Source organism: Taeniopygia guttata, chromosome 3 (assembly GCF_048771995.1).
Source record: "Taeniopygia guttata chromosome 3, bTaeGut7.mat, whole genome shotgun sequence".
In the NCBI taxonomy this organism is placed as follows: Eukaryota; Metazoa; Chordata; class Aves; order Passeriformes; family Estrildidae; genus Taeniopygia; species Taeniopygia guttata.
In genome coordinates, this window is record NC_133027.1 from 114319489 (window position 1) to 114332007 (window position 12519).

A 12519-nucleotide genomic window follows, 5' to 3' on the forward strand; every position below is an offset into this window, starting at 1 on the left:
ACAAGCTCTGTGTGCCACACGTGCATTCCCTTGCAGAGAACAAGGGCGTTTGGCACTCACAGGCACTCCTGTCAGAACAGCTGGAGGATCAATCAGAGAAGGTTTTTCAGTAAGAGCTGCCTGACAGTGTGATGGTTCTCAATATTTGACTATAAATGCTCATTGCCCTGGAGAGCAGGGGTACCACTTACAGAAAGCACAGCTGCTGTGATTATTCACACTCCTACCTCTCCTCCAGCCCAATTCCGTCACAGGCAGGCTCATTTCTGGGGGGGAGGAAGAAGTCCAGTGAACAGATCTGCATGCAGAATTAGTGCTGGGTAAAATTAAGCTTTTGTAATACCTGACACTGGCTCCAGAGGCCCTTCCATCCCTCACTAGATAATCCTTCCCTCAGTCTCAGTTACACAACTAACAAGGCTGCTGTGTTGTTCTATGTAAAAAACCCTGAAGCAGTACAAGTGTAAATAAAAAGATGGGATGGCAAGAGAAGGCTGGAAGACACCTTCACTCCAAAGCCACAGTACCACAGAGCTGCACCCAAGAGAAACTTTATTTCTCATCCTTCACATAACATCACAATGACAATCAAGATTTCTGTACATTTCTGCTTCACTTTAAATGTTGAAATATCAAGCAACATTTACAGTGCTGCATGTTCAGATTGTACAGACACGTGGCATTGCCACACAAGGCTGACAAGTTTCTTAGTAGAAGAGTAGAACCTCTCCAAGTAAGGACCTCTCCAAGAAGAGGTCCTTGAAGCAAACAAGTTTTGGTAGTAAACTTTTGAATCTCAGTTGAAGACTACACGTATGCTAAGAAGAGAAGTTTATGATAGTTTATGATTGCTGTCAACCTGGTAAGTTTGTGCTCATGAGCAATCCCAAAGGCAGGAATTTTAAAAAAAGGACTGGGGGGGTGGGGGGGAAGACAACCCTCTTTTTTTAGGTTTAATGAACCAAGTAATGAATTCCCATTCTAAGGCTAACCAGAAGCCAACTCCAAGCTCAGGAAAGTCCCCAAGACAAAGAAATACAAATATTACTAATTAGAAAGAAGTATGTTACTGTTGCCCTCAGCTGCAAAGGGAGCAGCTAGAAATAAAACATCCAGAATGTAGATGAAGACACCAGAGTAAAGAACGAGGAAGAACTATGGAATGAAAATCCCAGAAATCTTCAGCCTCCTACACTGCCACACATGCAAAGCTGCATTGTTTATCTTTGGGCCTTGCCCAATGATATTTGGGAAATAAGTTCTAGCATAGCTATCACTTCCTCCTCCTGCTTCACAGATACACAAATAAGCTTATTTTTTTCAGCAGAATAAATGCAATACAAAAAATAAAGAATTTCCCTGTAAAATCTTATAATTCTCTGTACTGATCAAATGCTGCACATCCTCTCTTACAGGTGCAATCACACCAGTGCTGTGATGTTTGTGTGGCATTGTCAATAATGGGAAATGAGGAGCTGGGTGCTGTTGCAGCCAAACTCTGAAACTGAACAAGGAAGTGTAGAAATGACTGTGCTGTGACAACTTCTGCCTTCCAGAATTTACAGAAAACCCACCAGGCTGTGACCCATGCCAAGCCCTTACACATGTACTACGTGCACAGTTACACATGTGCTGGACTCTGTGCCAGGGCCTCGCCATAATCAGCTCAGTGGGTATTTCAGTGTGTTAACTGAACACACAAGTCAGCTTTGGCAGGGAACACACCATCCCTCTCACCCAGATTTGAACTGAGCACATAAGGCTGTGCAGTTAATGACATAAAACCAGCAAGATTAGACCTTGTGACTATAATCTGGCATTTCCAGACAGAATTTTTCATGTGTTGTTTAGGAAATAGTAAAGATTATGCTTTAAAAAGAAAAAAAACATACCTTGAAGAGAGTCACAGTAATTTCAACATTTTCAGGTACAGGCCACACCACCAACCCACGGTATGGGTTCTTGATTCCAGGCTGCCAGCTGTGTGCCTGAAGGAAGAAAAATACCCAGTTGTTTAAAGCCATTCTAGAAGTGCTGACTCGACTCCCACAGGACCCAGGGCATGCAAGTAAAAGTAACATATCACTGACTCCAAAAAGGTCACATCCTTAAACCCATGACTCTGCTGAACACTTCAAAGGACACAATTAAGAATGACAGTAAGGAAACTCAGACCACTAGCAGACTTGAAACAAAGCTGTTCCTCACAAGATCCTAAACTGAGCTTTTTTAGTACATAGTCAGGACACTCAGAGCCTTGCAAAAATTAAGGCTGTAGGGTCAGAACTTCTGTAGCAAGCTAAGCTTTACCTTGTGTACAACACATAGTGCAGGTCTAATCACATTTACACATAAATGGAGCAATAAATTTTACTTGAGGGAAAAAAAAGTGAAAACAATGATTTATAGTGCTACTAAAACATTTAAGTTTTTAAGAATTAATATGCTGGAGTACCTACACCTAGAAAAGATAACAATAAACCCAACAGTTAAATAAGCTGAGAACCTTTTCCAAGCTCAACTTAATCTATTTCATGTTGCTGTAAGACAAATGAGAGAAGGATGCTGCTGCACAATTGTAAGCTATGGAGCCAGGGTGTTACTAGAAACATCTGGAAGTTTTATCAGGAAAGACTTTACAATTAACTTGGCTTTTTTTTTCCTTTTTAATTATTCTAGAGCATCACTCATTGCAATTTTATACTCCAACACTCAGAACTTCAGATTCAGGCTGGCTATTAGAACATATTTTTGCTTTAATAAGGTTAGCAGGACTGTTACTCAGGTTCTCTGGGACTCTAAGGTAACCTGGGCAACTTTAAGGATGACTTTGCTGTACCAGAGTGGGAAAGACAAAGGTGGAGAAGCAGTCCCAGCCTTACAGAGGCAGCAGCTCTCTGCCAGTGTGCACAGTAGGGAGTGCCAAATGTTGCCAGCTCTCCGTTGGTTTTATGGTTTTATCACAAATTTTTTTCTCTTTGGTGTTCTGCTTGAAACCTCAGCTCCCAAAGATGTCTAATTAGATCTGATTTTTCAGTGGGTGTCCATGCTTTGTGCTTGCAGAGTAGCAACTTGGAGCATCTAAAAATAGGGAATTTTAAAATAAGAGCAACTTGAAATAACCAAATTTCTACTGGTTTTACTCCACCAATTTCAGTCTAATCTCATCATTCTAAAGAGGGCCTGGATACATTTTCTGAATAAATGAGCAAAAAATACTAAATAACACAAACAAAACTTACATATTTTGCAAGAAAATGTATTTGTGAGCAGCAAAACACACCACAGGAGATGTCATTACTACCACAGACACTGGAGCTGCAGTTTGTGTCCCTGCCCCACAGAACCTGCAGCCCCCAGCGTGCCCACAGAGATCTCCAGCAGACACGAGGCAGTGATCCAGAGGCACAAGCTCATCTGCCCCTGGTAGCATATTGTAAAATCAATAACTTCTCCTCCAAAGGGGCACAACATCCTCTTTCCAGGTACCAGTTCACACAAAAATAATTGGCACTCATGGTGTGTCTGAAACCTGTGCTTTCCTGCTGGTTTTGGCCAATACTGACAATTATGTCAAACTTTTGCTGTCCAATGTCCAGGCACTGCCAGCCTGCTCAGTTTAGGATCACTTGTTCCATCTATTAAAAAAAAACCTAGAAAATGAGCATTCACTGGTGCAGTCAACACTTCACTTCAAGTCCTTTATCAGCATTTCCTCCCGATAGGAAAGTCAGAGAGACACAATAAACACACTGGGATATATATGTTTTTCTGTCACTGAAAGCAACAACCAGGAGACAAGCTCTAACTAATGAGCTTTTAAAGCAAAGCTGTTCTGTGATCATGAATGTTATTAAGTCCTCCTCTGGCTTTGAAAAACAAACACTGTATCACACAAACAGCATGGCAGAGAAAGATAACATCAAAAGGACTGTCTGGGTTGTTGGGAAGGAGAAACGGAAAGGGGAAAGCAAAGATGCAAAGTGTTATTCTAATGCAACATTTCCCATGGCAGGCACCTCTGTGCTGCAGTTTCTTTAAGTTACATCTGGCCTCTATCAAAAAACCTTTTCAGCTCCCAGGCTGCAAGCCTTGACTTGGAGCTGGATCAGGTTGCTCGCTGTCAGGGCTCAGCCAAGGCGAGGTGCTGCAGCTGCACAATACATTTCCACCCTAATCCTCCCCTTAACTCCTTTTCCATGGGTGGTTGTGCCTTTAGACCCACTTCTTCCCCAATTGCTCCTGGTCTTCACCAGCCATCTCCCATTGTCTTGGAAGCCTTGGCAAGGGCAGCTAGGCAGAAGTGACTTCCAGCAGCAGGAGCCTCACCCACAGCCCTGCCCTTGCCTGACTCGTCTCCAGATCTGAGGGATGGGAGCCAACAGCCTGGAAAGAGAAGCAGAAGTGCTCTGCTGCATTTCAAAGCAAAAGGCAACACTTCCTTTTTTCTGCCAGTAGAAAATGAGAGAAGACAACATAGCATGAAAGCTCTTTTAAATCTGGAAACAGGAGCTACAGGAGGGGCTGCTGAAATAGCCTATAAATAGAGCAGAGCTGTGAATGACATTGTCCAACCTATGGCACTGCTCTGGCACAAAGCTGATGACAGGGAGAGGAGCAAATCTCTTCAGGAGAGGCAGTGGAGATGAACCTGCAGAACTTGCATGGGCACTTCAAGCTATCCATTTTTCTCTTTAAACACAGTTCCAATCCAGGCAGTCAGCTTTGCAATTCACACCCGTGATGTGAACATTGCTGCTGTTCTGCTGTGCTTGAACTGCAATGCCAGACTTGATACTACATTATTTCAGGAGCCTGCCCTTTCAGATGCCTCATCTCTTTTCTGCTTTCTTCACTACCACCTATTGCCTCATCCTGTTGTCCAGAATAATTTCATGTTACTTTTCTGGAAGATGCTAGAGCTGACCATAATATTTTGAGCCTGCTGCAAATGGAACAGTTTATATTTATGAATAAAAAATATGTTCTTATTGCCAAGCTGTCAATATTGGGTTTTAAAAGCAAAACTCATCTGAAACAGACCTAGGATTATTCCTCACCTGCAGCCATAAGAGTGGCTTTATTGTGAGCCAGTAAATTGCTGCTTTTCTTTTCCTTATAAATTTTTTACCAGCTGCCTGTGACCAGGCCAGCTCTGCTACTTGTTGGTGTGACAGGCTGTTCAGGGCACAAGAAACAAGCAGGAGCTCAACTGGCTCCAGTAGTGCTTAGGGCAGCTCAGCTTGTAGGGATAATCCCTCTTCTTCAGTGTTATCCAGGCAGAACACTTGGACAGAAAAGGAAAAAAACCTCAAGAGGAAGAGGTGACATTAAGCAGCCAGATCCTTCATCTGGTGCCTCCATGCCAGGAGTGTGGCTTTGGAACATTGGAACACCAAGGATTTGCTCCATGTGGTGCATCCCACCAAAGTCATTCACCATCCAAGACAACCAGAGTTGTATGTGGCTGCTAAATAAAGAATGGGCTGGGAAAAGGCTGCCAATTCCCTCACACCAGAGGAAACCAGCAGTTTGTGAATGGCTTCTTCTTGCTCTTCTGTAACTCAGTTCAGTGTCACAAAGGGAGACAAATTACAGGCCATACTCCAGACTACAGCTTGCATCCCCCCCATGATCATCTTGAAATCCCAGTGCTTGGTCCACCAGTTTGAAAAGCTGGGCAGCAGAACAAGGCTCCAGTCACACTCGTGCCTTGGGATGCAGTCCAAAAAGCCCAGCATGTGCCACAGAAGCAAGTTCAAAGCCTGGAAACTCCAGGCAGCCTTTGATCAACACACTGCTGTCAGTGCCCCTCGGAGCAGAGAAGGAAACCCATGGATTCCCACAGGTCTGCCCACACACATCCATGACATACATATAAATACATCATCTACTAAATACAAGAGTCATGCTATTTGGTTCACCAAATCTTGCCTTATTCACCATCCACAGCAGATGATGTGCAGATAAAGAGCCTCTTCCCTATCTCTTCAATCAGTTTCTCACATCATTTATAGGTTTCTTATTAGAAAAGAAAAACAACTAACCAAATCAAAAAATCAAAGCCCAGACAAACAAAAAAACCTGAATGCAGAGTAATTTTTCTCATTGTTTTCTGGGACAGCCATCACTGCACCTCAGAATGTCACCACAAGTCAACTTTGTGGGACTCCCAGAAAAAAGAAGAGTATTAACAACCCCCAGTTTACAGTCAGGGAATACAATCACAGCATGATCTTGTAACTTTACTAAAAAACTGAGAAGCTCCAGGAGTGGCATTACTGACCTGTGCTGGTCCCAGACAGTCACCAGCATGTCAGGGTCACAACATGTCTTTGGAACTCCAGCCCAGCAGGGCCAGCCAGGGCTGGCACTGGGCAATAAAGGAGCCAGAAAAGGCAACAGATTGCCAAGGACAGCAAAACAGGTGCCCCAGCTGCTGCTTTATTGATGGCAGAACCTTGGAAAAACGCTGGCCAGGCTGCTGTTGTGTACAAGAGATTCCTTTTCCTCCCACCCCTTTACCTCTCTTGGCTCTTACTTCTCACTGCCCAAGTTCTTTCCCTCTTCACAGCATTGTTCCTTGTCCTTTGTGCTCAAACAGTATTTGATAAACCTGCAAGAGAAGTGCTGAAATCATAGGCAAGGCACCTTATTTCAGCTTTGATACAAAAAGAATCTTTGAAGAATAATTCTGTCAAGCTCTCAGAAGCAAGTGCAAATTTGATTCTTCAGAGGTGTAGAATTCAACCACAAGCCTCTGCATGTTCACAGGAATAGTAGAAAGTACCTCCTTGACATCACAGCAACATCTATTTTCAAATTGAAATTTCTTAGTTCAAAGCCTGGAAATTTGAGAGCATCTCAGTGAAATGAAGGTAAATGTATTTTTAACACGTTTTTCCCTTGCTCTACACTAGAATAAAGACATTTTTCCACCGCACAAAAAAGAGAAGAGATACAGATCCAAAAGCCCAGGGCCTGAAAACCCAGGCAGGCAACTTTCCAGTGTGCCAGGGTACTGAAGAAGAGTGAAACAAGTCCACAGCTACAAGCTGCACCTTCTGTAAGTGCAGAACGGATGCTGAACAGCTACATAAAGCCTGAAGAGTGCACCTGACTTTGCAAACAGACAGCATTTGCACCAGCAGACAGGAGACTCTCACCCTGCCCAAGCTGAAGGCTCATTTTGGTGCTAGAACTGCACAGCAATTCTGCCAAGCACAGCAAAGCTGCAAATCACCATTTTATGTCAGCTCCTGGCACACACAGTGGAGATGCCCAACCACACAGAGCACCTTGTCCTGACACATCTCATGAAATCCACTGAAATGAGACTTGCCCATGGAGAGCAGGTCCCAAAATAGAACTGTAAGTAACTTAAATCTGCATTAAGGTCAGTAACTGCTGGATATATTTATGGTCTTGTATCCATCCACCCATCAGACTGCTTATTTATATGCTCTTCCAAAATGACTGTTTGCTTTTCATTTGCAACACTTTGAAACTTACTGTAATTAAACATATCTACAGCTCCTATTCTATGGTTCCCACAGTAAGAAGAAAAATATTCATACTCTTGCACATAATGCCTCTCATTATTTCTTTTAATAAAGGGACCACTGTAGTTTATTTGGAAAACAGCATGTAGGGCAGGAGGCATATCAAAATCATGGAAACCCACAAAAATAAGGGCTTCAAAGGACATCAAGAACTCAGCTCCACAACATTTAAAATTATAACAGTTAGAGCAGACATCCCAGTGCTCATCCAGAGCTCCATCTTCCCGTTGCACAACATTTTTGCCTAATACATCTCTTGTAGTTTCCCAGTACAAAAGAGACACAGGGCTACTGGAGAGCATCCAAAGGGCCATGTTTGAGAGTTTGTGAACTATCTGCTGCTGATATCCCTCATTAGTGATCTGAAACGTTCAGAAAACATAACCTCCAAAAAAGTCTTCACAACATCTTTACAGCAAGGTAAAGCCTCATCCCTCCCTTCCTCCTTCTCAAGAAGCTGAAAAACATAGACAATTATTAATGCTTTGTACTCACTGAACCCAGTGTCCACCAAAAATAAAATAAGGGGAAATATTCGTTTGACTTGCTTCCAATAAAGCAATTAGATGAAACAAGTATGTTGAATAAAGTATTTTACTGGCAGGATGACTAAGAGATCAAGAACATCTATTGATCTACAGTTTTTGACCCAAACATAAAGTCACATCAACTACCAAAGCTCTAAAATTAACTCTATGCTCTGCCCAGGTTTCAGGGCCACTCAGCCTCTTCCAAAGTACTTTTGTGGGATCTTACTAAACATGACTTAGTCAGCCAAGGACTCTTCTGAGTCTCAGGTTTAAATCTGCCAGTTTATCAAAGAGCAGCTTCCACTGCCTGGTGACCAAAAATAATGACATATCGTGGAACTTAATGGCCCAGCTGAAAAAAACTTCAAGCCCAAAAGGCTAAGCTAATGCCAGAAAATCCTGTTGCCTCAGGAAAATGCTGTCATTTGGATCCTACAAAATGACAGGCAGAAACCCATCAGTTCACAAAGCCATGCTGGACCTCTGTTATGGCTCTGTTTCTGAACATATTCTGAACCCCAGCATCTAAAACAGTGTAGAATAGCTTATACCTCACATTAAAAGACAAAATACAACAAATATGCATGACAACCAGAAAAAGAGGTCAGAAAAAGAGGAGTACCAGTAAAAAATAAACCCAAAGCCTCCCCTGAGCAGGGTAGAAAACTGTTTATCATGTTTTCTAAATATTTAAGGACTTCAACACAATTATTTCAAGATATCTTCTCTATCATGAATGCCCTCTCTCCACTATTACAGAGTTCTTTGAAACATCATTTTGTGTTACATGAATACATGCACAAAAAAAAAAAAAAAGATGTTTAGACCATCTTTTTTTTTTTTAATTGAAGTGTCAAAGAACTATTGTAACTTCCAAAATCTCTTCTCTGACAAGACCATTTGCCATAAATCCAACCAGGATAAGAGGCCACAGCATGGGGAAAGAGAATGAGCAAGTAATACCAAGTCATCTCCAAGAGGAGAAGCTCCTGGGAAGGGAGGAAAACAACATGCACTCCTGTCCCCAAGAAAGTCAAACTTTATCAGTGTCCAGACACTGGAGAGACTTCACTCAGAGCTTCCCATTCCTCAGGCTACCAGGTTATTAGTCATGAAACACAAAATCACAGGTTTGCCCACAGTGTTTGCAGAAGTAAAATGTAAATATTCACTTCAAAGACTCGCTGCTGGGCTGAAAGACCCTACTTTTATTCTTTTTATTTGTAGCATTTCAGGTTGTGAAATAGCCTCTCATTCAGGCTTTATCTGCCTATTGCAGGGATGTCAGATTATTTTTTTTTTTTTTAATTAGCTGGGGTTTGTTTAAATACACTTCTAGTAAAGAAACCAATTCTCTTTTCTAATTAGGTCTAGCAATTAATAACTGAATTGAACTGACAGTAACACAGTTCTGTTAAACAAATAATCAAAGCTGAAATCAGAGTTAAGAGTTCCCATAAATTAGCACTGACATCAACAGCAGTTTATTCTGAACTTTATGGATAAACTGAAATAAAAAGAAAAGTCAACAACTAAAATACTTTTCATTTATTCATTTGGCTGCTCCTCACATTCAGAAAAACAGTCCCTCAAACCACTGACCCTGTTTGTCACTCAAGTTAGGACTTATTAAGGAATCAACTAACCTTTGAGGATTTTCTTCTGCTTCTTCTTGTCCAAACCACCACTAGTTTATCTGGCTGCCTGTTGAAGATAAGGAAAAAACAGCTTAATATACAAGATCAATATGTAAACAGCTTATATGAAAACTCTTGCAACACATAATGACATCCTTAGTGGATAACTTGCTCTCTTAAAAATAGCTCATCTAAAAACCACTGTCAGCATCAGTCATTTAACAGGAAAAATAATGTGTATTTATAGAGCCAGGCTGTCCTCCAGTCCACACAGTAATGTCATCATTATCCTCCTGCTCACCTTGCCTCTGGATGTTTCCCCAGAGCCAGCAGCACATGTGAGCAGAAACTTTTCCATGGGGCAGAGAACAAGATCCAGACTATAAAGACACCTTGGAAACATTCCAGTACCCAAAATAAAGATTAATGCAAATTCTAGCTTGAATTTCTACGCAGATACATTGAAAAGTTACTTCTAAGTAGCAAAGAAAGCAGATAATTTCACTTTTTCTTACACAAAGGATTATTTTTCTCCTTGAATAACTAACTCAACGAACAGGAGAATCAAGTCCCATACTACTCCTTAAAGCCTCCTTGGACAATGACAGGTAAATCAGCACTTCCTCAACTTATACTCCAAGGACAACACACTGAAAATCAGTGTGGTTTCCCAAGCAATTGTTTATTTGGTATTTGCAATGAATGTAGATGGAAACCTCAATAAACAACCCTTCCAGTACAACTTACTTTCTCTTCAAATTTCTTAGGAGTGATTTATTGGTTAACCCTTATTACATCTACCTTAGAAAGTTTTCCCCTACTATACCTGCCTTATTGGTTTTACAGTTGTGTCTGAGTGATTTTCGATACTGACTTAACTTCCAGACTTCCCATCCTCCCCCCATGACACACTTCCCATTGTATGATGAGCACACTTCTGGTCCCACTTCCAGACCTATAACCCTCTTGTGCAGACTCCTGACACCATTCCAGCTTTGTTTGCTGCCTGATGACCCGAATTCCATCGTGAAGCCCAGCTGCAATTCCACCCACAAAGGATTTTCAATGGAAAATGTGTTCACATCTCCACTTACAACTACTAAACCTGCATATGCAACTCTGCCTGGAAAAAACTGCTATTCAGATTTTTGAGACACCAGTGTCAGAATCCTTGCATTTCTAAAGCCAACAGCAAAACAAATCATAGGGGGGAAGATGGGTGTAGCCAATAAAAAGTCATGATACAATACATTCAAATAATGATTAAAAGATGCACCCAAAATTCCCCACACCAATATTCTGAGTAAAGGCAGTGTTCCCTCTGCTATTTCATCACAGGCAGACTGCCTACTTAATAACTCACATTTCAAATGAAACCCCAACTGGTTTAATAATCATTTTAGGCACTGATGTGCTGGCCATATTTCCTTTCATACATACTTTTCCATTGAGCTGTTGATCATTTCTGCATATTATAATAAAAACAATACCTCACCCATGATTCACCATTAAACCCCACCAGAACTAAAGCTCTCCCAAAAACCCGAGCTACAGGCAGACCCTGCAAAGGAAATGAGAACACAAGATTTGTTGGCTTTTTTTTTTTTATTGAAAGTGAAATAATCTGTATTTTAAACTGTAAATTCACTCTTGTGGCTTGTTTAGGTGACTTAAATTGCAGGCTGACTCTGCTCACAGCTTCTGCAAAATCTTGCTTGGCAGTGAGGTCATCCTGCTGGATTTCAAAGCTCTTTGCTCACTTGGTGGTGGGTTCTCATCTTTGGCTTACACCAGCACAGCCCATTCACTTTGATGGGAACTGTATTTGTGCCAGCAGGGAAAAACAACACACCCCTGAGCAAAGCAATCCAAACCATGCCAGCAACATTTCCCAGTTCTGAAGAACTCCCTCTGCCCGGAATATACAGAAATGCACCCACACGAAAAAGCCAATTAAAGCTTTAATTCAGGCTGAGAGGACCAAGCCACACTGATGCAGGAACAGCATTTGCTCCCCTCACTTCTCTCACCAATATATTTATTTTCTTAAGTACTGAGCAGAATTTGCTCCTTCAGCTTAAAGTATGAGAGAAATCCACATACAGAGGTACTTCACAAAAACAAAAAAAAAACAAACAAACAAAAAAAAAACCCAAAAAAAATAACAACAAAAAACCACAAGGAAGGTCATCATAATATGGAGTCAGAAAATTTAGCAAATGGAATGGGATGAGATGGGAAGAAAATATCCCAAAGAATGAGTGTCCCCTCTCTGTACACCACATGTTTCACTGAAACCTAACAAAAAGCACAGTAGTTCTTCTAAGGGATTTTCTTCAAGGAAGTCACAAATCCAGCAATTCTAAAATATCTCCATAGAACTGTCGGACTAGGAAAATCAAAAACAACCTTTCCTCCCATAATCTGTTCATCACTCTCCTATGGCAATATACTTGTAGAAGAAAAAGCCCAGCTCATATTTTAATCAGCAAATTTGCATTCAAGGTTATTAATGATATCTCAGTGCTAGGAAATGGCCAATATCACATAATGCATGTTGCTAATTGAAAGCACTAGGTAGCATTTCCTACCTCAGTCTTCTCCCCTCCTTTAACATCATAAACCTCAGCTGGTCATTAGTCAATAACCAAAGCAAATAAAATCACCTCTGAAGAATTAGTCTAGAGACCAGTTTTAGTATCCTTTATAAGTTTACTTATTGAACTTGGATATAATTCCAAATGCAAAATCCACAATGATGCAAGCTGAACAAACAATAATGGTGGGCAA

At 41.3% G+C, this 12519-nt stretch overlaps 1 protein-coding gene across 15 annotated transcripts in view; it reads right to left on the minus strand.

Moving 5' to 3' along the window:
• EHBP1 (EH domain binding protein 1) overlaps positions 1–12519 on the minus strand; it is a 199395-nt gene that overhangs the window by 161972 nt on the left and 24904 nt on the right. For all 15 annotated transcript variants that reach the window (XM_072927669.1, XM_041714846.2, XM_041714844.2 and 12 more), the window contains exons 3-4: positions 9739–9796; positions 1893–1988 (exon numbers count right to left, since the gene is read on the minus strand). In XM_072927669.1, the coding sequence (XP_072783770.1) occupies positions 1893–1988; positions 9739–9796 (154 nt within the window). The remainder of the gene's footprint in view (positions 1–1892; positions 1989–9738; positions 9797–12519) is intronic.